The 26,198-nt window shown below is 45.9% G+C and overlaps 1 protein-coding gene and 1 pseudogene across 2 annotated transcripts in view; one reads left to right on the top strand and one right to left on the bottom strand.

Moving 5' to 3' along the window:
• Positions 1 to 10,996: 10,996 nt before the first annotated feature.
• On the bottom strand, positions 10,997 to 11,745 carry LOC117080854 (annotated as a pseudogene).
• Positions 11,746 to 14,303: 2,558 nt separating this feature from the next.
• Positions 14,304 to 26,198, top strand: part of KIRREL3 (kirre like nephrin family adhesion molecule 3) — a 574,170-nt gene continuing 562,275 nt past the window's right edge. For both annotated transcript variants that reach the window (XM_033206178.1, XM_033206176.1), the window contains exon 1: positions 14,304 to 14,719. In XM_033206178.1, the coding sequence (XP_033062069.1) occupies positions 14,665 to 14,719 (55 nt within the window). In that variant the 5' untranslated portion in view covers positions 14,304 to 14,664. The remainder of the gene's footprint in view (positions 14,720 to 26,198) is intronic.

The raw sequence follows: 26,198 nt of genomic DNA, 5'->3' as shown, positions 1-26,198 counted from the left end.
TTATTTATTCAGGACCAGTCTACAGAGTAGTAGTAGGAAACTTCAAATCGCCAAGCTTAGGTTTTGTTTGCTGTGTGTGCCTTCATGGGTACAAGTCAGCTAAGACAACCTTCATTCATTCAACAAATACCGACTTAGACTTTCAAAACCTTCAGCTCTAAGAATTTCAGACCAACTGATTGTTTTAATGTTTATTTTTATCAATATATAAAATTTTACATTTCAGGGAGAATTTTAGAGCTAGAAGGCGTTTTAGAGACAGTCTGGACTACTTGTTTCACTTTACAGATGAGGAAGCTGAGAATCAGTGATGTTACCAAGGTCACGCCTGTTTGTGCTGAAGTCCTCTGACTGGTCTCACCCCCATCCCTTCGTGGACTGTGTGACAAGTTCCAGGGAAGGGCAGAGCCCCAAAGGGAAGCTGTGGGACCACTTTGCTAACATATTGGCCCTCTTTGCTAATAGGGCAAGTGAAGGCAATTAGAATTAGAGTCAAAACGAGAGACTATTACAGTGATTTGTAGAGCAACTCACACTGCTTCCACTCTTATTACCTTAAATATATTCTCCCTAGGTATTTTCATGATCCTCTTTACTTTCATGTCATTTTTCAAGGGACACCTAAAACTTTAGGCTTTAGACAAAGATGGAAAACTGGATGTGGGCTGATTCTGGGGAGAGAGAGCCATGCAAGGGATAGAAAAGATTGGCTCTAGCCGGGCGCGGTGGCTCAAGCCTGTAATCCCAGCACTTTGGGAGGCTGAGACGGGCGGATCACGAGGTCAGGAGATCGAGATCATCCTGGCTAACACGGTGAAACCCCGTCTCTACTAAAAATACAAAAAACTAGCCGGGCGAGGTGGCGGGCGCCTGTGGTCCCAGCTACTCCAGAGGCTGAGGCAGGAGAATGGCGTAAACCCGGGAGGTGGAGCTTGCAGTGAGCTGAGATCCGGCCACTGCACTCCAGCCCGGGCGACAGAGCAAGACTCCGTCTCAAAAAAAAAAAAAAAAAAAAAAAAAAAGAAAAGATTGGCTCTATGATAGATGAATGGAAGTTTAACTAGCAGAACTTTTGTTAAGCAAACTTTCCCCTATGTTGTTATCATTGTCTTTATTTGCCATATCCCAAAGACATTTTTCCTTAGAATAATGAACTTATTCATGGGTAGGCCATACCAATATTTGTTTCTTCCTTTGTTTTATTATTATTATTATTATTATTATACTTTAAGTTCTAGGGTACACGTGCATAACGTGCAGGTTTGTTACATATGTACACTTGTGCCATGTTGGTGTGCTGCACCCATCAACTCATCAGCACCCATCAACTCGTCATTTACATCAGGTATAACTCCCAATGCAATCCCTCCCCCCTCCCCCCCCCATGATAGGCCCCGTGTGTGATGTTCCCCTTCCCGAGTCAAGTGATCTCATTGTTCAGTTCCCACCTATGAGTGAGAACATGCGGTGTTTGGTTTTCTGTTCTTGTGATAGTTTGCTAAGAATGATGGTTTCCAGCTGCATCCATGTCCCTACAAAGGACACAAACTCATCCTTTTTATGGCTGCATAGTATTCCCTGGTGTATATGTGCCACATTTTCTTAATCCAGCCTGTCACAGATGGACATTTGGGTTGATTCCAAGTCTTTGCTATTGTGAATAGTGCCGCAATAAACATACGTGTGCATGTGTCTTTATAGCAGCATGATTTATGATCCTTGGGTATATACCCAGTAATGGGATGGCTGGGTCATATGGTACACTAGTTCTACATCCTTGAGGAATCGCCATACTGTTTTCCATAATGGTTGAACTAGTTTACAATCCCACCAACAGTGTAAAAGTGTTCCTATTTCTCCACATCCTCTGCAGCACCTATTGTTTCCTGACTTTTTAATGATTGCCATTCTAACTGGTGTGAAATGGTATCTCATTGTGGTTTTGACTTGCATTTCTCTGATGGCCAGTGATGATGAGCATTTTTTCATGTGTCTGTTGGCTGTATGAATGTCTTCTTTTGAGAAATGTCTGTTCATATCCTTTGCCCACTTTTTGATGGGGTTGTTTTTTTCTTGTAAATTTGTTTGAGTTCTTTGTAGGTTCTGGATATTAGGCCTTTGTCAGATGAGTAGATTGCAAAAATTTTCTCCCATTCTGTAGGTTGCCTGTTCACTCTGATGGTAGTTTCTTTTGCTGTGCAAAAGCTCTTTAGTTTAATTAGACCCCATGTGTCAATTCTGGCTTTTGTTGCTGTTGCTTTTGGTGTTTTAGACATGAAGTCCTTGCCCATGCCTATGTCCTGAATGGTACTACCTAGGTTTTCTTCTAGGGTTTTTATGGTATTAGGTCTAACATTTAAGTCTCTAATCCATCTTGAATTAATTTTCGTATAAGGAGTAAGGAAAGGATCCAGTTTCAGCTTTCTACGTATGGCTAGCCAATTTTCCCAGCACCATTTATTAAATAGGGAATCCTTTCCCCATTTCTTGTTTCTCTCAGGTTTGTCAAAGATCAGATGGCTGTAGATGTGTGGTATTATTTCTGAGGACTCTGTTCTGTTCCATTGGTCTATATCTCTGTTTTGGTACCAGTACCATGCTGTTTTGGTTACTCTAGCCTTGTAGTATAGTTTGAAGTCAGGTAGCGTGATGCCTCCAGCTTTGTTCTTTTGACTTAGGATTGTCTTGGCAATGTGGGCTCTTTTTTGGTTCCATATGAACTTTAAAGCTGTTTTTTCCAATTCTGTGAAGAAACTCATTGGTAGCTTGATGGGGATGGCATTGAATCTATAAATAACCTTGGGCAGTATGGCCATTTTCACGATATTGATTCTTCCTATCCATGAGCATGGTATGTTCTTCCATTTGTTTGTGTCCTCTTTTATTTCACTGAGCAGTGGTTTGTAGTTCTCCTTGAAGAGGTCCTTGACATTCCTTGTAAGTTGGATTCCTAGGTATTTTAATCTCTTTGAAGCAATTGTGAATGGAAGTTCATTCATGATTTGGCTCTCTGTTTGTCTGTTACTGGTGTATAAGAATGCTTGCGATTTTTGCACATTAATTTTGTATCCTGAGACTTTGCTGAAGTTGCTTATCAGCTTAAGGAGATTTTGGGCTGAGACAATGGGGTTTTCTAAATATACAATCATGTCATCTGCAAATAGGGACAATTTGACTTCTCTTTTCCTAACTGAATACCCTTGATTTCTTTCTCTTGCCTGATTGCCCTAGCCAGAACTTCCAACACTATGTTGAATAGGAGTGGTGAGAGAGGGCATCCCTGTCTTGTGCCAGTTTTCAAAAGGAATTTTTCCAGTTTTTGCTCATTCAGTATGATATTGGCTGTGGGTTTGTCATAAATAGCTCTTATTATTTTGAGGTATGTTCCATCAATACCGAATTTATTGAGCGTTTTTAGCATGAAGGGCTGTTGAATTTTGTCAAAGGCCTTTTCTGCATCTATTGAGATAATCATGTGGTTCTTGTCTTTGGTTCTGTTTATATGCTGGATTACATTTATTGATTTGCAAATGTTGAACCAGCCTTGCATCCCAGGGATGAAGCCCACTTGATCATGGTGGATATGCTTTTTGATGTGCTGCTGAATCCGGTTTGCCAGTATTTTATCGAGGATTTTTGCATTGATGTTCATCAGGGATATTGGTCTAAAATTTTCTTTTTTTGTGTGTGTCTCTGCCAGGCTTTGGCATCAGGATGATGTTGGCCTCATAAAATGAGTTAGGGAGGATTCCCTCTTTTTCTATTGATTGGAATAGTTTCAGAAGGAATGGTACCAGCTCCTCTTTGTACCTCTGGTAGAATTCAGCTGTGAATCCATCTGGTCCTGGACTTTTTTTGGTTGGTAGGCTATTAATTATTGCCTCAATTTCAGAGCCTACTATTGGTCTATTCAGGGATTCAACTTCTTCCTGGTTTAGTCTTGGAAGAGTGTAAGTGTCCAGGAAATTATCCATTTCTTCTAGATTTTCTAGTTGATTTGTGTAGAGGTGTTTATAGTATTCTCTGATGGTAGTTTGTATTTATGTGGGGTCGGTGGTGATATCCTCTTTATCATTTTTTATTGCATCTATTTGATTCTTCCCTCTTTTCTTCTTTATTAGTCTTGCTAGCGGTCTGTCAATTTTGTTGATCTTTTCAAAAAACCAACTCCTGGATTCATTGATTTTTTGGAGGGTTTTTTGTGTCTCTATCTCCTTCAGTTCTGCTCTGATCTTAGTTATTTCTTTCTTCTGCTAGCTTTTGAATGTGTTTGCTCTTGCCTCTCTAGTTCTTTTAATTGTGATGTTAGAGTGTCAATTTTAGATCTTTCCAGCTTTCTCTTGTGGGCATTTAGTGCTATAAATTTCCCTCTACACACTGCTTTAAATGTGTCCCAGAGATTCTGGTATGTTGTATCTTTGTTCTCATTGGTTTCAAAGAACATCTTTATTTCTGCCTTCATTTCGTTATGTACCCAGTAGTCATTCAGGAGCAGGTTGGTCAGTTTCCACGTAGTTGAGCGGTTTTGATTGAGTTTCTTAGTCCTGAGTTCTAGTTTGATTGCACTGTGGTCTGAGAGACAGTTTGTTATAATTTCTGTTCTTGTACATTTGCTGAAGAGTGCTTTACTTCCAATTATGTGGTCAATTTTGGAATAAGTGCGATGTGGTGCTGAGAAGAATGTTTATTCTGTTGATTTGGGGTGGAGAGTTCTATAGATGTCTATTAGGTCTGCTTGCTGCAGAGATGAGTTCAATTCCTGGATATCCTTGTTAACTTTCTGTCTCGTTGATCTGTCTAATGTTGACAGTGGGGTGTTGAAGTCTCCCATTATTATTGTATGGGAGTCTAAGTCTCTTTGTAAGTCTCTAAGGACTTGCTTTATGAATCTGGGTGCTCCTGTATTGGGCATATATATTTAGGATAGTTAGCTCTTCCTGTTGAATTGATCCCTTTACCATTATGTAATGGCCTTCTTTGTCTCTTTTGATCTTTGATGGTTTAAAGTCTGTTTTATCAGAGACTAGGATTCAACCCCTGCTTTTTTTTGTTCTCCATTTGCTTGGTAGATTCTCCATCCCTTTATTTTGAGCCTATGTATGTCTCTGCATGTGAGATGGGTCTCCTGAATACAGCAGACTGATGGGTCTTGACTCTTTATCCAGTTTGCCAGTCTGTGTCTTTTAATTGGAGCATTTAGTCCATTTACATTTAAGGTTAATATTGTTATGTGTGAACTTGATCCTGCCATTATGATATTAACTGGTTATTTTGCTAGTTAGTTGATGCAGTTTCTTCCTAGCCTCAATGGTCTTTACATCTTGGCATGTTTTTGCAATGGCCGGTACTGGTTGTTCCTTTCCATGTTTAGGGCTTCCTTCAGGGTCTCTTGTAAGGCAGGCCTGGTGGTGACAAAATCTCTAAGCATTTGCTTATCTGTAAAGGATTTTATTTCTCCTTCACTTATGAAACTTAGTTTGGCTGGATATGAAATTCTGGGTTGAAAATTCTTTTCTTTAAGAATGTTGAATATTGGCCCCACTCTCTTCTGGCTTGTAGAGTTTCTGCCGAGAGATCTGCTGTTAGTCTGATGGGCTTCCCTTGTGGGTAACCCGACCTTTCTCTCTGGCTGCCCTTAAGATTTTTTCCTTCATTTCAACTTTGGTGAATCTGGCAATTATGTGTCTTGGAGTTGCTCTTCTCGAGGAGTATCTTTTGGGCGTTCTCTGTATTTCCTGAATTTGAATGTTGGCCTGCCCTACTAGGTTGGGGAAGTTCTCCTGGATGATATCCTGAAGAGTGTTTCCAACTTGGTTCCATTTTCCCCCTCACTTTCAGGCACCCCAATCAGACGTAGATTTGGTCTTTTTACATAATCCCATACTTCTTGCAGGCTTTGTTCATTTCTTTTTCTTCTTTTTTCTTTTGGTTTCTCTTCTCGCTTCATTTCATTCATTTGATCCTCAATCGCTGATACTCTTTCTTCCAGTTGATCAAGTCGGTTACTGAAGCTTGTGGATTTGTCACGTATTTCTCGTGTCATGGTTTTCATCTCTGTCATTTCGTTTATGATCTTCTCTGCATTAATTATTCTAGCTATCAATTCTTCCACTCTTTTTTCAAGATTTTTAGTTTCTTTGCACTGGGTACGTAATTTCTCCTTTAGCTCTGAGAAGTTTGATGGACTGAAGCCTTCTTCTCTCATTTTGTCAAAGTCATTGTCCGTCCAGCTTTGATCCGTTGCTGGCGATGAGCTGCGCTCCTTTGCAGGGGAGGATGCGCTCTTATTTTTTGAATTTCCAGCTTTTCTGCCCTGCTTTTTCCCCATCTTTGTGGTTTTATCTGCCTCTGGTCTTTGATGATGGTGACGTACTGATGGGGTTTTGGTGTAGGTGTCCTTTCTGTTTGATAGTTTTCCTTCTAACAGTCAGGACCCTCAGCTGTAGGTCTGTTGGAGATTGTTTGAGGTCCACTCCAGACCCTGTTTGCCTGGGTATCAGCAGCAGAGGCTGCAGAAGATAGAATATTGCTGAACAGCGAGTGCACCTGTCTGATTCTTACTTTGGAAGCTTCTTCTCAGGGGTGTACTCCACCGTGTGGGGTGTGGGGTGTCAGTCTGCCCCTAGTGGGGGATGTCTCCCAGTTAGGCTACTCAGGGGTCAGGGACCCACTTGAGCAGGCAGTCTGTCCGTTCTCAGATCTCAACCTCCGTGTTGGGAGATCCACTGCTCTCTTCAAAGCTGTCAGACAGAGTCGTTTGCATCTGCAGAGGTTTCTGCTGCTTTTTGTTGTTGTTGTTGTTGTTGTTGTTTAGCTGTGCCCTGTCCCCAGAGGTGGGGTCTACAGAGACAGGCAGGCTTTCTTGAGCTGCTGTGAGCTCCACCCAGTTCGAGCTTCCCAGCTGCTTTGTTTACCTACTTAAGCCTCAGCAATGGCGGGCGCCCCTCCCCCAGCCTCGCTGCTGCCTTGTGGTTAGATTGCAGACTGCTGTGTTAGCAGTGAGGGAGGCTCCGTGGGCGTGGGACCCTCCCGGCCAGGTGTCGGATATAATCTCCTGCTGTGCCCATTTGCTTAAAGCGCAGCATTGGGGTGGGAATTACCCAGTTTTCCAGGTGTTGTGTGTCTCAGTTCCCCTGGCTAGGAAAAGGGATTCCCTTCCCCCTTGAGCTTCCCAGGTGAGGCGATGCCTCGCCCTGCTTCAGCTCTCACTGGTCGGGCTGCAGCAGCTGACCAGCACCAATTTTCCGGCACTCCCTAGTGAGATGAACCCAGTACCTCAGTTGAAAATGCAGAAATCACTGGTCTTCTGCGTTGCTCGCGCTGAGGGTTGGAGACTGGAGCTCTTCCTATTTTGCCATCTTGCTCCACCCCCTCCAGCTGATTCTTGAGCAATGAGTGTCTTTAGGCAAAAAGACACATGAAGGGAGAAAGACACACCAGGATGAGGAAACAAATATATAAAAGGTATGGAAAAGTAACTGTCTGCTGTCTCTAATCAATAAAGAGGAATTTGGCAAGACCGAGGTTCAGGGTGTGAAGGAGGGAACTGGCAACGGGACAGGAAAGCTATGTTGCTTTGACTCTCCCTATATATCATGATAACAGGTTTATGCTCTATGTTGATGACTGCTATGGACTGAATTGTATCCTCCTAAAAGTCATAGGTTAAAGCCCCAACCTCCATTGTGACTGTATTTGGAGCTAGGGCTTTTAGGATTTGATTAAGGTTAAATGTGGTCATATGGTGGGGTCCTGATCCAATAGGATTGGTGTCCTTATTAGAAGAGGAGGACAGAGTGATGTCTCACATTTGAGGACAGGCCATGTGAGGACACAGCGACAGGTGACCATCCACAAGCCAGGAACAGAACCCTCACTAAAACTTGGTCCCGCTGGCATCCTGATCTTAGACTTCCACCTCCAGAACTGTGAGAAAATGGATTTCTGTTATTTAAGCCATCAGCCTATGATATTTTGCTATGGCAGTATAAGTGGATCAGGGCAGAAACCATCCACATTTTTAAGCGAGGGAATGATATTACAGAACTGCATTTGAAATGCACTTATGTGGTAGAACAGTAGCTTAGGCAGTGGAGAGGATCTTTGTTAGTCTGCAGACTAGGCAGTGAGTTGAGGATGCTGTAAGTTCAGATAGAGACCATGAAAATCTGGTCTAGGGCTGAGCAATTTGGAATATTTGGGTAGGAGGCACATTGATTGCTAGCATGGTAATAGAAAAGTTTTTGGGGTGTGTATGTAAAGTTTTGCATATATATATATGAACGTATATAACGTTACATGTTACACATATAAATTATATCTAATATGCTAATATATATAATTTTATTATATAAAGATGGGAAGGAAAAAGGAATACTGTATGTAATAAACAAAAGAAAAGTAAAACTTGTCATCTAAGAAGAAAGCCTGAAGGAACTTTGAGTGAGACCTTTCACTCCCTTGGCTGCTATAAAAGTTTACTAATTTATAACAGGTGGGAGGTATGGGGATGGCTCAGGGGAGGGGCATGAAAAAGAAGAATGGAGGAAAAGAATAAATGCGGTATAATTTCTAAGACTTTGAATATCACAAATGAGTCATGTAACTGGAATATCACTTTGTCTTCCAATAATTTCCACATAATTAGCCTATTCATATACACAAAAAGAGCACATGGCATATTCCAAAATGACACAAGACCTGTTTCAAACCCTAAAGACGGAAGCTGAAGCTTGCCTTTGGTGCCATCCTCAGAGCTTTTTGGAAGGTCCTGGCCTACGGCACCCAGCCAGCAATGACACAAGGCATGGAGCGCTGCCATCTCCTTTCACAATATTTCTTATATCTTTTCTTCACTGTAAATTGCACACTCTTCAGGTCTTTGCTGAGGTAGATAACGCAGCTCCTGTGTGAATTGAATACCCAGTGCCCTGCATGCATGAGTGTGTCAAGGCTAAACAGGTCTATTGTTCTTAAACAGTGCTGCTAGAGAATTGTATCCTTGTGCAGAATGATGCTGAAGAGATAAAAATATCTTTCATGTCTTTAGTGCCATGCCTCTTAAAGTGTGTTCCACATTTTGCAAACTATATATAGGCTCAATTCATTACCCATCCTCATAAAATACAGCCAGAGCAGTGGCAGGCACATGCCAGATGTTTGACAATGGTTTAATAACAGAGGGAAGAATAAGTTAAATTGGATTCAGAAAACAGGAAATAGGATGTGGGGCACTAGGTAAAACTTCACCATTCATTCAACAGTATGTAGTGAGAGCCTACTGCTTACCTGGGTAAGAGCTGTGGACACAGCTGTGAACTAGAGAGGTGCTGTCCCTACCTTCATGGGGCTGCCAGGGTATCAGAGAAAATACAGGATTAGACACTTTTTACAGTAAAGTGTGATTCACATTAAGACAAGAAATACAAGGCATCTTTGTCCTCGCTCCCTTTAAAGGACGTCTTCTCCAGTTAGCCACTCTGGCATCACCATTCCCTTACTTTAATACAATGTTTGCATTTTGCATCCAACATGGTTGTAGAACGTATGTTGCAGGAAGTCTGTTCTGGAACCCAGAACCAAGTCTGGATGTGGAGTCTGGTTCTAGGGAAAACAAGGAGACAAGGGAAAGACACAAGTTCAGTAAGTCGGGGAAAGACTGAGGGCTCTCAGGCTGAGTAGAATGAACACGAAGCAGTTTGAGGAAAAGTCAGAACCCATCACAGCAGAGAGGCCCATGCAGATCTCAGGGTTGTCACTTGCTCACTTATCTCCTTGGGGATGGTGACCCACCACTTGAAATCATCTGCCCTAACCCTGATGGCCTTAAAGAGCACTTCCATATGTCTCCATGAGGAAAGGTGTGACCTCTGGAACACAAGACAATGGGATTTTAGGATTCTGAGGAATCCTGGAGGTCCACAGGCTCAAACCAATCATTTAATAGATGAAGAAAGGTGTGCCCAGGTTCATTAAAGGACTACAATGGTTAGCAGTGGCCAGGCCAGCACCACATCAAAAGGCTCACCAGACTCCCTCCATGAGGCCTCATCCTTGATGAATCAGGGGAGCGGACACCCCGCCCTTTGGGGGATGTTTCTGAAAGTTGAATATCTGGTTCTCTGATACTTTCCCTCTACAATGGAAAGACCAACTGCAGGGAACAGGGGTTAAGGTCTCGTAATCCACCTTCACAGAAGTAAGGAAGAAATCTGTTTCAGATAAATGAAAAAGAAATAGGCCAGAAGACTGTGACTGCCCAGGTCATAAAGGCTGCCACCCAGTGAGGACCTCTGACGACTCTCTGGAAGTGTATGTAGCTTGGAGTCCCTATTAACTTACCTACGACTGGAGAGTCAGGTTACCCTGAACTCCCAGTAGGAGGCTGTTCAAAATGTATTAAATCCCTGGACAAAAGAGGTTTAACCAGTACTGGCAGGATATATGAAAAACAAAAAGGGAATGTGGTTTCTAATGTATCTCTGCAACAAATACTGTGAAGAGGCATTAAACAGGAAATTCTCTGTACATGATGACTGCCCGTCTCTTAAAAGAGCCGCTCCCTCTCCTTGGTGATAATGGTGTCTCATGAACACAGAATAACTGTGATGGGGAGCCTGGCCAGCATGGCAGTGGGGGAGATGGAGAAGGATAGGACAGTGGGGACACTGGGCCCAGATGGGGGCCCTGGACTGTTGCCTCAGCCTGCAGCTTTCCTGCAGGGCCCCAAGCAAGTTAACCTAAATGGATGCATCTCTAATGGAAAGGAAGGGCCCAGGCAGATGCCATCCAGGGCAATTTCTCTTATTAAAATGCCAATAAGATGTTTTATAATCTTTTCCCACATACACACCTGTGTATACCTCTTTCCAATTAGAGGACAAACTTTCCAGGAACAGGAATTCTCATAGTCATTCCCCATGTCTTTAAGTATCCAAAACAGGCCTTTGGACAAACTGAGGGAATAACACGTGTTAGACAATGGGCTGACAGCTACGAGGAAAGTCAGGAGAAAGTGGCGGTGAGCTGAGGTCTGCAGTGTGCCCGAATGCCAGCCTGCTCAGAGCACTGGACAGCCGTACCCCTCACTCGTGCACCGGGACCCAGAACCTTGCACGTCACTCTCTTCGTCCCAGATCTCAGAAAACCCTGGGAGCAACTTACTGCCTTTAGGCAGCAAGGCTTGGAAGAGCAGGAGAGCAGGGCTTGGAAGCTGTCCGGGGCAGCCTTGCCCTCCTTTCACTTTTCACTTCTTGGCCAGCCAGCAGCAGAACCTGGGGCGGGCCGGCATCCTCTGTAGGCTCCCGCCTCCATCTGGGCCACCCTGCTCCTGCTCGCCCGGCTGGCGGAGGTGGGGGGCGGGGCCAGGGGCTCACAGGACACAGGACTTGGCCCTGGAGGCTTGGGGAGGGGGCTGAGGACTGATGGATTCGGCCTCCGGGCTCCACGCCTGGTGAAGAAACGCTGGAGAGGATGCCACCTGCTGGCATCCCACCGGCTTGCACGGTGGGCTCAAGAGACCTGGAACCAGCCTGGATGTGCAGAAAACCAGAATTCGGGCGGTTTTCCAAGTTACTGGCTTTCGGCTGTCTCTTTAGGGCTGCCGCCTCCACCGACTGTCCTCAGAGACCCCGTCCCCCGCGCGCCGCCCCACAGACGCGAAGGCTTCCAGCAGGGGCGGCGGTCTCTCTCCTTTCCCCTCTTGCAGCGCGTTCCGAGGTCTAGGGACTCTCCGCGCTTCTCCATCAGGTGGAGCCGTCGGCTCCTCGCCGCCTCCCTCCTCCTCCCTCCTCGGGAGCAAACCGCGCGCAGGCAGCCTTGCAGCGCCAGGAGGCTAACCGAGCCCCCGGAGGAGGTGGGGCCGCAGGCAGCCGAGCGGAGATGGCGGGGCCGCCGTCGGGGCTGGCGCCAGAGCCCGACCGGCTGTGGGTCCTGCAGGTACTGCTCGCGTTCTCTGCCCCACGTGGTGGCTGCCTAAGATTGCCGTGGGTTTTCCGGCACTCAGGCTTGAGATGCCTCCTGGTCCTTTTAGAGGCGGGCAGCTCATCACTTAATCCAAGCTTTTTTTTTTTTTTTCTGCCGGAGACCGGAGGTTACAGGGAGGGAGCAGAGGGGAGTGGAGAGGGGAACAGGCCCAGCTGGCTGGGTGGTGGGGGTGAGGGGGTACCTGAAGCCAGTAAGGGGGCCATGAGGCCAGTGTTGGGGACCAAAGGGAGAGCGAAACAAGATCCTTCCAACCCGGATCTCCCAGGCCCCCCCCTCTTCTTTCCAAGAGTGAGTGCGAGTGTGGAGTGCGCACGCCTGTACGTGTGCCTGATTATTGCGTATTGCACACTTCACTAGCCTTGTGACCCTGGTTTTGTAATAGTTCCCTCTGGGGCCGAATTAAGCAAATCTGGTCCCTGGGCCATTGAGGAATTAGCACTCAAAATTAAACAACAGCTTAAAAGATAAATCTTTAGTTAAAACATCAGATGTTGCTAAATTTGATGAAGAATCTGTATTCTAATATGTATCTAATTCACTGCAAGAATGGCACGCAGACACCTGAAATTTCTCCCCAACAGCCCCACAGGCTTAATGGAAACCTAGTACTAAGGTGACGGCGCTATACATAGTTATTTTCAGTCTTAATGTGTTATTTGGCATATGTTATTGAAAATTATTCTTCATCTCCTGTGTGTGTTTCTGATTTGCCTCTTCCATTTATTGCATGATCTCTTATACCAGGCTAATGGACTCAGGCTGAGCTGACACTGCTTCAGTAACTTGTTTGTTAATTTAGCTAATGGGTTGCCTCTTTTGTGTCCTCTTAGCTTCCGTTGCTCAGCATTTCTTTTTCTCCCCCCAAAGTTTGCTTACAAATTTCCCTTTGATATGTTTAACAACCTCTAAGCGATGCAGTTAAATAAACTATTAAGTTAAGAATAGAAAAGTCAACAAAGCAGACACCTACCAATTTGTAGATCTTTGGTGTCAACTAGCAGGTATCAGCTCCTACTAGCACACTTCTATATGCCTCTGCTTCTTTCTTTCCTGTTCACAAATACCAAGGGATAATTTCTTAAAGTTAACATCCACATGGAAACTTGGAGTTGGAATGTGCCTTGTAGTCAGCAGAGTCCTCAAAAGATGTGCTACTGAGGGAGGAAAGGCTAAGAGTTTCCAGAAGACCTCCCCAAGGTCCAGGGACTGAAGAAAGCAATGATTGATTTTAAAATTGAACGCTAAATGGCACATGTCAGGGGAGCCTCTTTCGTTTTCCTCTCCTCTCTCTTTACCTCTTTTTCTCACACTGCATAACATTGAATGTTTTTCTGTGTTGCTTTGTTACGTCCTTAGAGTTTGTATCTTCTGTGTATACTCTGCTTGCACACTAGATTATGAGCTTCTGAAGGCATGGTCTGTGCCTATTATTTTATTTCCCTCCATGGCCTGTTTATACCAAGCATACCTAAATGTCTATTAAGTAAATAGACCCAGATAAATTCATGTTGGTATCCTGGAAGAAATCGAGTTTGATTTGAGTGTGGAGTGTGAATTTCATGACAGGTAAAAGACTTGAAGATCCTTAGGAAGCGGTTGCCTATGACCTTGGCCTCTCCTTCGCAATTGGACTCACAGCACCTCTTGGAGAAAACACAGGCTCAGAGTGATGGAGCGCTCATTAGAGAGGCTCTGAATGCAAAGACAGGCTGCTCTCCTGTCCTTGTTAGGAAATGCACAAACCAGGATAATAATAATAATAAATGGGTGTGTGTCACAAACCTACTTGCCTTTCCTTTCGTTCCTGCATTTTGTCTTCCAGGAGCAGTGCAAAGCAAACTAAGATCCAAATGTTCAGGTTTTATTACCTACCTCCCCCCCTCCACCCACCCACCCACAGGAAACTCTTAGAAATGCAAAGCGTGCTTATCTCTCCTCCAACTCTGAGCCTCCCGCTGCACACATTGGCCAAGTCCTTCCTAGGGAAAGATGCACAACCCCCCTTCCTAGTTCCCTTTCAGCCCAGTTTCCAGTTCCTGTGCAAAGGCAGGGCATGCATGTTTTTGTGCACATGCATGCATATACCCATCCTTAACTTCACTGTTAAACAAGACGCCGTGTGGACAAAAAGTCACAGCTCCGCTCCAAGCTCAAGATGCCTTTTGGTCAATAATGATGACAAAAGCTGAATTTTTCCCTATTTAGGGAAAAGAAAGAACACAGCCTTTTCCCCCACTGTCCGTTTTCCATAGATCTCTTTTTCCGAGTGTTTCCTCTTTAATGATGACCTGTCTTCCCTCCCTCTCCCCTCGCCTCAGCTTCAGTGAAAGGAGTCCTTCTGTCACTCGTCACTAGCTCGCTCGCTCACTGTGGGAGGAGCCCGCCTGAGGAAGCCGTGTGCCTGGGATGCCAAGAGCGAGAGAATGGATTTGCTCCGAGTGGGGACATTGCTGACAATCCCGGCTTCCCGAGGCGGCTAAAAACAGGCAGTTTGTGTCTGCTGGCTGTAGATACCCAGAGGCACAGAGACCGAAGCCACCCGGAGGGACCCACGGACGGACAGATGGTAGGCGCGAACCCGAGAGGACCGGCGGAGGCTGAGCACAGAGAACCGCCAAGGAAGAGAAACTAACTGCACACCCAAGTTACCCCGCCGGCTTTCCTTCGCTGCGCTGAGGAATGAAACCTTTCCAGCTCGATCTGCTCTTCGTCTGCTTCTTCCTTTTCAGTCAAGGTAGGACCCCTGCGCTGCCGGAGTTGGAAGAAAGTCAGCTGGGTTGTCAGGGCGCGGGAGGCTGTGGGCAGGAATGTGGGCAGGCTTCGGGAACTCGGACTGATGGATGCGTCTCTCGGTGCCGGGCTGAGATGCCCTGGCATTGCCTCCTTGCCTTTGCAAATGCAACAAAATGGTACTGTTTATTTTCCTTTGGAAAGAAGGGGTATGGGAGGGGAGGGGAATGACTTTCTCCTTTCGCTTGTCAATATCCAGCTCAAACTCTCCAATGCAAATGAGTTCTTTATGCTTCTGGTATGTTAATTAGGTAGTATCTCTGTGGTTATGCCACTTTGAACTTCTGGGCACCTCCTCTCCTTCAGATCCAGGCCAGGGAAGGAGATGGCAGGGAGGGGGAGCTTGGTTTAGGTGAATATTTCAGCTTGACTAGGGTCTGACTTGCACAAGTGTATTCGAAAGCGAATGTGTGTGGTTTGCACTGTTGAAAAGGGGGTTGCAATTACAGAATGCATTGTGGGGGGTAATTTGCAGTGGTTGGCAAAAGCTTGTAAAGAGTTTCATTGAACGTCAATGAGTTCTCTAAATTGGGTTGAATTCTGAATCCTACACAGCACTGAATTCAGGGTATAAAATGAAATTTCGCCCGTGGTGCTGATTGTTTCCTTTCTGCAGCCTAGCAGGGGCAGAGAAGCAGGTGGACTCTCCAGAAAGAACTTTGCCACCTCTAGGCTCCTTGCCACTGGGAGCCCTGGGGCTGGTAGTGGTGCAGGAAGGAGAGGGAAATTCAGGAGAGGGAATGTGAGTGCCTATTTAGAGAAAGGCATCAAAAGTCACCTGTGGAATTGAGTTTGAAAGGGCAAGTACATGGGTTCCTTCCCACTCTTTTGGAATGCCAATGCACCTCTGCCATCTGAGGCTGCATTTATGCCAGCCAACACAGCTCTTAGAGGTGCAAGACTCTCAGAAAAAAATCCACAACAGAGCACGTCCATCTGTTGATTAAATGAAGGGTAAAAGTTTTCGAGAAAGCAAAGCACCTCCCAGGGTGGCTGGCTTTGCAAGCAAACAGCATGTCTTCTGTTTCTCCCGTCAGGGAGAAGCCAAATGTAAGCAAAAACCTGGCTTCCTTCTTCTGCTCTTCTACCAGAACTTGTGGTCACTGCAGATTTTCTCCTTATCTGTGCAGTTCAAACTTTGCTTCTGGCCCTCCTGATGAAACCGAAGGGGCCCCTTCTTCATATTTGTATGTGCATACTAATGCCTGTGTATAATGATAATGTATGTACACATACACACACACACACTCATATATTCATATGGTTGTGTGCTTCTCACCAGGGCTCCCTACAGCAGCAGGAAGATAAATTGCCTTCCCCAGAGTTTCAGGCTGAATGAATAAGAACTATCTCAGAACACTGGTATAAAGACAGGTTCAGTTATATCACCATTTTGTAAGATCACCCTCTTTCTTGCATGTGTGTGTGCTTGCTTATGAGCGCGCGCGCACACACACACACACACACACTCCCATTCTTCTTTGCTTCTTACCAGTTCACTCAGGAAGTTTTGATATAGAACCCCTGAGAGAAGGAGGGAATCTTCCAACCAACACCCCATAAACACACAAACTCACATTTGCATGGGACCAGTGCATACTTTAATCAGTCTTTTGTGTATTTAGAAGCTTGATCCGTGATACTTACCTAGATTGGCATAAGAAGGCTATAGGTGTCTAAGTATCCCTGTGGCTGTCTGAATCATTACAGTGTACATCTTCTGTTGTGCTTATTTCTTTCTTGGTCTGGAGTTGTTTCTTGACTGCTTCATGTGAATCTTTAAATATTTACCTATGGAGGTTAAATGCTCTATTTTATCTACCCCGAGTCCTGAGAGCACTAGGAAGAAACCATAGCATCATGCAGTTCTTAATGCCTTATGCTCCTGGAGTATTCTGAGCTTGGCTGTCACTGTCCACCCTACCAAATGGTAGATACCTGGTCCAGAGGCTGGAAAACAGGTCTAAACAAAGATTAGGAGACCCAAGTGGACATGGCTGGTCAGACAGCCTCTGACTACAGGAATTAAGGGGTCAAGCCATCAAGTGAGAAGGTGTTTTACGGACTTCACTGCAATATGATGTGGTTATCTTTTGCCTTGATCTGTGGACATTTGTTTGTGTGGGCGTTGTTTTGAGCATTATGAATTCCCCAGAGGATTCTATTTGACCATCTTCACATATATGCTTAGCTCATGTACTGTGCCCCACCCCTACCCAGTGTCATGCATTCATCAACTTATTGGATAGAACGCATCCATGTCTAACAGGTCATAGGAGGTCTAGCCCACATGGCTCTAAATGGCTTCCACTGTCATCCCCCGGACTGAGGTCTGAGGTTACACCCCTACCTGGCACTCTCACAGAGCCACCTGCTTGACCCCTGCCTCCTGCATGCTGGGATGCCTCTCCCAGGAAATGCGAAGAGACTCAGGGGATGGCCTTTCCCTCAGAGACAACAAATGTCCAGAGTTGTTTTCAGTGCCTTATCTGGCACTCCGATGACATGGCCATCTGCTGTCCAACACCTCTCACAATGGGGAATCTGCATGGCACTTAGGAGTTTCTGGGAACACGATTCCCAAGCTCCATGCTCCCAGTATCTTGGTCCCCGTGCAGAGAGTGCTCCAAGCAGTGCTCTCAAGATACAAATAAACTCTTAAGTCCGTTCCAGTCATCCTTTTCTTCCTAATTTGTCAAATATTTATTTCCCTTTACTTTTTTTCATACCCCTTTAGAGAGACAGAGAACAGAAATCAACATATAATTAATATCAGTAATATGGTGGGTCCCTATTCTTTGGAAGTTTGGGCTTTTCATGTAGATTGAGATCAAGTATTTCTTTATCTTTCTTAAGGTGGCAGTAGTAAGGCTAAATAACATTCCTCCCGATTCCACCCCTGCCAGCGTCCCTGGGCCTGGCTCCCAACAAGGGAATGGAGAGCTGCCAGTGTGTACTGTTTGTGGGCTTCTCCCTTTCTGGAGATACCTCTTCCCTCAGCTGTCAGGACGGTTGTGCTTTGTTCAAAGCAGGATAATGTCACAGCACAATTTCCCTCCTGCTGAGAATCGGCATGTTCTGCCCCTGGGTGAAAAAATAATCGATTATCTTGTCATCCATAAACTTAGAACTTGCTATATTTTTTCCCCTTTATCATTTCAGTTCAGCCACAACTATTTCCTTCCGTGCCCTCCTTAAGCTTCAAGCCCCATGCTATCCAGCCTGCACATGCACATCTTAGGTAGCTTGGAGGGAAAAAGGTCCTAGAGGACTGATGACTCCCTGCCTCCAGGGAGATCTCTGATCTCCACTTCCGAGACAGGGGAGACGCAGTAGCAAGAACTTGGCACCTTCTACTCTAGACACTAGTAAGAAAGATGTTCTCTTCCCCACTCCCTGGCATTTTGCTCTGGCATTCCTAGAGTGTCCTGCCTGCCTTGTGATTTTGCAGTTCTGAAGGTTCTAATTCTGCTGAACCCAGATCTCTTGGCTTTGCATGCACACTGTACTATATTGGGGTAAAAGTGAAAACTTGCATTTACCTGTTAATGGCATCCCTGGGCTAAGGATGCATTTGAGGTACCACCTCCCCACTGGGAAGAATCTAAGCAGCTCACTTGCTCTCCTGCCTGGCTGGGAACACCAAAAGGGCTGTCAGTGGCTGTCAGAGGGCAGAGGGTCATGGTGAGCTGAATCTCCTAGAGAATAGAAAGGTGTCTAGTAGACAGAAGGGCAAAACAGAGTGAGTGGAGGGAGCAAGTCAGGGTAAAGGGAGCCGTGGAGATGACAAGAAGCATGGAAAGGGAGGAGCCACTGCAAGAGGCTTGAACTAGCAAGGAGTTCCCTTGGGAGGGCCAAGGTGGGGGAGGCATTGGAAGAGAGCCTGAACACATCAGAGGTGGCCTAAAGAATGGAGGGATCATAGAGGGTACAGGCAGAGAAGGAATCAGGAAATAAAGTGGGGAGTGAACAGCAGCTTTGGAAACACTTGCACTCACTCAGAAATGTCATAAAATAAAAGATGAGGGAAGTAATGTGTGTTTCTCCCTCCTACCAGAACCCCAAGTGGGATGACGTCTTGTCTAGAGGAAGAAGAATCAGTTCTTTTGTGCTGGAAGGTCAATGCATAGCTGCCAAGGGTGTGGGACCACTTCTTTAACAAATCCTCGGGTGGGGGAACTGGGGCATGTCTGTTGGAATGGGGGTGGTTGTGTGTCTGTGTCTCAGTAGGGAGTCCTCAGTTGCCAGCCAGACCTATTGAGGATGGAGAAACTCCCTAGGGGAAGGACGGGTGGGGTGGGGTCAAGGCCTTCACATTGCTCTAAGAGGATACCATGGGGTCCCCCTCTTGGGTGTACAGAGAAGGATTTGGCTTGGAACAGGCAGCCGCAAGCTAGGCATGGTACCAAGGAGCAGCCCTGCCTGGTGTGTGCCTGTGCTGGTGGAAGCCAGGGCCAGCAGGAGATGGGGTGGAGCGGGAGATTAGGCCTGAAGATGCAATTTTTCTTTTTTGTTCAGCCCAGTGGGGGTGACTTAGGCAGCATTATATTGCAGACCCAAAAAAGCACATGAATAATCCAGAGCAAACTGAAGAGATTTCAATAGCAAAATAATAACAATACTAATGATACCTTTGATTTGCAGAGTACTTTTCTTCCAAGGAGATAAAAAGATAAACTGTTTTGGAAACATGGATGAGGAAAAGAAAATTGCCCATAATGGAGGAGTGAGGAGGAGGGCCAAAAGCACTGGTTTTACAGTCTTGACATATATGGGGGGTGCTAAGGGGGCTAGAGGGGCATAGGCATTATTTTGTAGCTACAGTCCTTGTCCTTGTAAGTTGTTGAGATGACCTTAGGTGAAAAAAACAGTGCAGGCATTTTTTACCGGGGTCCATCAAGAAAGAGACAGGCACTGAATTTGTCCTGTGCATGGAAAGAGGGGTGTTCTAATTCATCAGTGGAGAAGGTCAGTAAGATCATGAGCATACTGGAATGCACACTGGAACTCTCCCCACCACAGTGATCTTGACTTTCATGGTGGTGCTTGCAGCACAGTGATTGGAGCTCCAGTCTTGCCTCAAGGCCAGGAGACATCCCAGCATTCTCGGAGCAGGGTTGGTGGGAGCAGCTGCTCTGGGGGCTAACTGTTCCCTTGGATCTCATAACCCATCACAGCTATTCATAAGGGAGTGAGCAGCAAAGCCAGCCTGTATATTGTGCCCAGGTTGTAATCGCTTCATCCTGTATTCCAAGTAGAGTGGGATTTTATTTCCAGTTAGAGGAATGATGTGAGAATCGACTGCATCGAGACACAGTACTGTTCCATACGTCACTGCATATCATTTTCTTTTCCCAAGAGAAAGTCAGAATTTACCCAGTTAGAAGTGTATGTCAAGTAAGAATATAGATACCTTATAGATCATCAGAATACTTCTCTCACGGTCGGGGAAGGGATGCTATGTCCTGCCATCTGCCAAAGCTTTATTATGAAGCATGGAAGGGCTTCAGTCCCCTCAGAAAGCACTGTGTCATAGAGCCAAGGGTCACAAGAGGGTGGGGGATGTTCTCCCTCATTGAACCTCCCCCAACTGCACGTTAACTTTCATTCACTCAAAGCTTCTAACCCACTGAAGGAACTAGGACCATTATGCTTTTTAATTCTTTTTCTCCTCTCCCAGTGGTAAAAATGAGTATTCTGGCTGTATACTTCTAGAAGTTGGTAAATGTCAATATTGGATAAGTGTTTCCTTTATATCACTGCAATTTAGCATAAGCTGCTTGGAAACAAATGTCTTCGGTAAGCATACAATGTTTCAGTGAGTACACAGTCAACACCACTATGAACATTAAATAAATGTCAGCTATTCCTTGGCATACTTGGTAACAAGTTAAAGCCATGGAAATAGTGGCCAGCACAGGTGAATCTGCTCTGTGCAGAGCTGTTCTGTTGGGGCATGAAGGGTGGAAAGAGGAAGTCATCCTTCTTCTCCTTGGAAATAACTGCAAAGGGAGCAGCCAAACATAGACACCTGCCTGCATCCCCTGGACAGGTTTTTCCTGGCATCTGGAAGCCTTCCCATGCCCTCCTGACCCCCTTACTGAACACATACACACACACACCACTTAATGTTATATCAGTGTGATATCTCCAGAACTTACAAGAAATCAGCCACTTTCCTCAAATGGGAGCTATGCTCTCACCCTACTCTTTGCCTGTCTTCATAGGCAAAGCAAAATAGATTTATCTGAGGCTGATTTTTTTTTGATAATTGAAACTAAAACTGCAATGGATGGCCTATGTATGTTAGTATCAGAAAGGATGTGTGCGTATCATGCTGAATTATCTAGATGGTCTGCTCACTTGGCCTGTATTCACTGGATGGTTGTTGCAAGTTCAGATTCTTTGTAACTTATGCCTGGACGACTGAAATTTGAAATCTGAGGCCAGGAGTTGCAGCAATAACAAACACACATCACTGTCACTATTCCACATTTTTCCCCAGGGGCTCCACATAGTCTGGTGTCTCAGTGGGTGAAATATACCGCTCCTTCCTTTGTGATAAAATGCCATTTTATGACACTGAGGCTCAGCCCTTGGCCACTCAGCCAGCACTCACTGTGGGCCTCCTATGCAGTAGGCACTGTGCTGGGGCTTTTGATGCAAAGATAATGAAGATGATATTTCTGCCCCAGAGCTCTTAGTCTGGTTGGGGAGCAGACACTTCGATTAAGGTTACAATATGATGGGCTCAGAGCTGTCAGAGTGTTCTGAAAACAGGTGGATCAGCAAAGGCATCAGAAAAGGTTGCGCAGAGGAGATGACATCGTGCTTGATATTATAGGATGCTCAAGAGTTCTCTAAATGAAGCATGAAAAGAGATTTCCAGTCTCTTACATACCTTACGGTGATTGCAAATACAAGAAGGCAGAACAGAATGTGATATGTTCAGAAGCCATGGCAGTATGAGTGGCTAGAGTGCTACTGTGTTAGGGAAGTGGGAGGGGAAGCTTGGGACGGGAAGAGTCAACTTGTGAATTGCCATGGGTACCATTATACATCTTTTGAGGATGGATTGAGAGAATTAAGTAAACACCTGAGAAACATTGCTAGTAGCCTATTGGCTTGTGGTCCTCTCTAAGGGGGTTTAGGGATCAACATGTTATTTTTACTTCTTATTATTTATTTTGTTTCACATGGGGCTAAAAAATGTAAAATTGAACGGAAATATACTTTTTCATCTTTCTTTCCAGCTGATGGTTGAAGTGAGCAAGAGAATAAGTATGGGGGGATCTGACCTTCATGGTTAGTCTACATTCCACAGAGAAGGCACAGAAGGATGGTAGGTAGATGAATGCCAGAGTGATGTGTTAGCTAAAGAATGTGGAAGAGAAGAAAAAAGATCGTGAAAGCACACAGAGGCAGGACTGCTGGCTGCATACTGGACTTGAGCAGACAGACTGCATTGAGGAATGGGATTTGCCAGTTTGTGGGTCCACTTGAAGTCTAGTCAGAGACGCAGGCAGCCTAACATTGAAGATGAGTGCTAACCAGAAGGGGAAACAGCGCTGAATCAGGTGAGCACAAAAACCTAGGGACATTTTGCTGATGATGTCTTTCTTGTTCTCAAGAGGAAGCTAAGTTATACTGGCTTTAGGGAAACCAAGGTTACAAGTTAAATGATTCTACTCAGAAGATGTTGGAAATGTTTTACAAGGCTCTGGCACTGAGTACCCTTTCATTTAAGATTAGAGAATGTCGGCCGGGCGCGGTGGCTGAAGCCTGTAATCCCAGCACTTTGGGAGGCCGAGACGGGCGGATCATGAGGTCAGGAGATCGAGACCATCCTGGCTAACACGGTGAAACCCCGTCTCTACTAAAAAATACAAAAACTAGCCGGGCGAGGTAGCGGGCGCCTGTAGTCCCAGCTACTCCAGGAGGCTGAGGCAGGAGAATGGTGTGAACCCGGGAGGCGGAGCTTGCAGTGAGCTGAGATCCGGCCACTGCACTCCAGCCTGGGGGACAGAGCGAGACTCCGTCTCAAAAAAAAAAGAAAAAAAAAAAAAAGATTAGAGAATGTCATCAGATCTACCTGTATGTTCCACACTTCGGCCTGTTCTCATCAGGAACTGGTGAAGCCTAGCAGGACACGCTCAATGGTGAAGCAAAACCCCAATCGTTCCGCAAGAAATAGACAGTGTTATTTCCATGACTGTGGATATGTAAGTCTCATGTCTAAGGCTGGCCCACTGAACAGTCTCTTATTGCTGAGAGTGTTCTGACTCACAGTGGAATTCAGGCCATCAGGAATGTAGGAGTCAATTCCTAAGAAATGGGTTAGAGAGTAGACTAGATGACGTCCAAAGTCTCTCCAACTGTAAGATTCTCTGAATATTATCTCTTAGCAACAATCTATTTATTTTGGATGACACATTTCTAGGGGGTAGGTGATGCATTCTATTTGCTCTTTGCCAGCAAATTTTCTTGTACGTGCCTGGCAAATTATTTTGGTTGTTGAGGGTGTTGCTAGTCGTGGCAGTAATTATGTTCTTTTGATGATGGTGATGATAACTAGTGTTTGTATAAAGCTTCGTAAGTTGCAGAGTGGCTTTTGCAAGCACGACCTCATTTCATCAGCAGAAGTAACGAGAAGTGGGCATTATTGCTGTCATACCCCCAGAGAGGTTACTTTGCTTGACTAAAGTCATTTTCAGTCTGGTACACTTATTCATGTGCCTTGATGCTCCTCAAGATACTGGTAGATCCAGCTGTTCCACATCAACACTAAAAAATGCAGGAGAGTATCCTAAGCTGTGATGTCATAAGACAGGTCGTGGTCTTGTAATTTGTGGCAATCCCTAGTGTCTAGGCCTGGAAAAGGATTTTAGAGAGTTTTCCTATGAAAATCTTGGAACTGAATCCCAGGTCTGACCTTTGAACAAGGATGTAGCATCGTAGCTCCATTTTTTTTTTTATTCCATACTATTTCTGAGTCAGTTTCTTTATCTTTCTGGCATTCAGCTTTATCTCGGGGTAGAAAGTTTCCAGAGGAAATAACAGGCCAGGATTTTGGGCTGAAGAGTAATTAAGGACTTACTCCTGGAATAGCTCCTTTTGTGGCTGTTCTGACAACTACTACTACTACTACTACTACTACTACTACTAATAATAATAATAATGAAGGAGGCGAAGGCAGGGACTTTACTTCTCTTAATCGATTGATTAAAATCCAAGTCTTTTATCACCCCTGGTGTCTAGCACACTGTTGGGCACATAGAAGGTTGTGAATAAGTGTGGAAATATTGGAATGAAATGAGGGGTGATGAGAAGCCAGCAGTGCTTATAACATCAGCACGTGCAGACATGCTAAGAGGGCCCCTGGCAGGAGGCAGAAGAACCTGACTAAGTGAAGTGTGGATGTGCCCTGCAGGAAGGTGTTCCTTTCTGGAAGGCCTTGAATGTCCTTTGGGTCACCAGAGCCAACGCCAAGAGAACCATCCTCTGCCAAGACACCCACTGCTCAGCTTCCACAGGAAACCATCGCGTCCTTCTGTTCGTTAATGCCTGTCAGTGCCCATTTCTGTCAGTCACTTGCAAATGTCACAGGTGACTCGGCTCTGGTGCACTGTGACAGTCCACCTGTCACCCTTGGCAATGCTGGGAGCAATGACAGCTTCAGAGTAACACTGGGGCCCGGTTGGTTCATTCCACAGGAAGCTTAGCACGTTCATCCGGGAGTGATTCCCAGCCTTCCCTTCCTCACTGACCTTGTGGCAAAGAAAGCAAAACCGCCACTGAATCCCTCAGTGGTTGCCTTTCCTAAATCCTAGGACCTGCACTTTCCTGCGTCTTGCTAGAGGAAGCTGGGGTCCACCCCACATTCACAAGAAGTTCTGTTTCTTCAGGGAGATGCCCTCTGAAGCCTTTTCCTTTTTCTTTTTTTTTTTTTTTTTGAGACGGAGTCTCGCTCTGTCGCCCAGGCTAGAGTGCAGTGGCCGGATCTCAGCTCACTGCAAGCTCCGCCTCCTGGGTTCACGCCATTCTCCTGCCTCAGCCTCCCGAGTAGCTGGGACTACAGGCGCCCGCCACCTCGCCCGGCTAGATTTTTGTATTTTTTAGTAGAGACGGGGTTTCACTGGTGGCTCAAGCCTTTTTCTTACACAGGAAGCTGCACCTGAGTGAGTGGCAACTGCAGAGGCAGAGAGGAGCTGTTCTTTTGAAGCCGCACCAGAGGCTGGGGCACTGTTTCGGGTCCTGACGCCAGGTGAAGGCTGCAGTGCTTCAGTCAGCCTGATGGTGGCAGCAGCAGCGCTTGCAAAGCCCTGAGCCCGCCCAGCGCAAGCGGAGCCGGGGAGGTCCCTTAGGACTGGGAAGGGGGAAGCCTAGTGGCCGCAGGGGGCTGGGAAGGGACGAGAAGGATAGGTGGGCTCTCCTCCTCGCCTCTGGGTGGTGAGGGCACCGTTACAGATGGCGACAGCTCTCGCAGGAGGTGGATCCTCTCTCCTGATTCTGCAGGGTGTGAGGGTGGAGTGTTTGGCGGCATCCGGATGAAGGGTGGCAGCAGCTAAGAGGGTACAATTGAAAATGCTCAGAGGGGCTTGAGAGAGCTTCAAAGAGAGGAAGTGAGGAAGCTCAGCCCACCGCATGGGTTTCCCTGCCACAGGGATGATGTTTCTCTCCTGTATGTGAGGGTGAGTCCTCCCCAGCAGGGGGACCGCCAGCCCGGATCCCCTACCTCCCTAGAGCCGCCTCCAGGCCTGTGCCCGCTGCCCCCTCCAGGCGTTTTCCCTCCCACAAGGAGTGATTCCACCCTTCCAGGGTCAGGGAGCCAATATTTCTGCTGTCATTCCCCGCCAATGCTGAAAAACCAAAACAAACAGATGCTAAAACGAGGCTTCATTATTCCTGATCTCCTGGGCAGGCTGTGGAGGTGCTACTCTGTTTTCACCTCTGGACGGAATTACTAATTTCCAGCAACACCATTAGAAAAAACCACCACGAGCTATGGCTGTTTGAACATCCTTCCAGGCAAGATAACAGGATCCTGGCCGCAGGCCCTGGAAACAATGGCCTTCATGCTGCAGGAGAGACACCAGGGGAACCCTGTTGGCCCTAAGACTTCATCATGCCTTTCTTTACCTCCAAGGGGATGGCGGCTCGCCTTTTTGGCCACTTGATAATTATGATGAGATGTGTCTGAAATCCCAGAGTTGATCCATAGCGTGAACTAAGATAGCGGGAATAGAGTGAAGGAAAGGTGCGGCCACCATTGGAACCATCCACTCCCTTGTCTGCAGCCTGAGTGGTTGGTGGAGCTGGAGGTATATGTTACCTTTGGCCTTTCATTCGGTTTTGGTTGCTGGAGGGATTTTCTACGAGGTGTGCTGAGACCCGAGCAGCTTCCCTCACCTGATTCACCATCA

Source organism: Trachypithecus francoisi, unplaced genomic scaffold (genome assembly GCF_009764315.1).
Source record: "Trachypithecus francoisi isolate TF-2019V2 unplaced genomic scaffold, Tfra_2.0 Lachesis_group8, whole genome shotgun sequence".
NCBI classification, from domain to species: domain Eukaryota; kingdom Metazoa; phylum Chordata; class Mammalia; order Primates; family Cercopithecidae; genus Trachypithecus; species Trachypithecus francoisi.
Note: the sequence above shows the minus strand (reverse complement) of the source record. Positions and strands in the feature narration are given on the sequence as shown.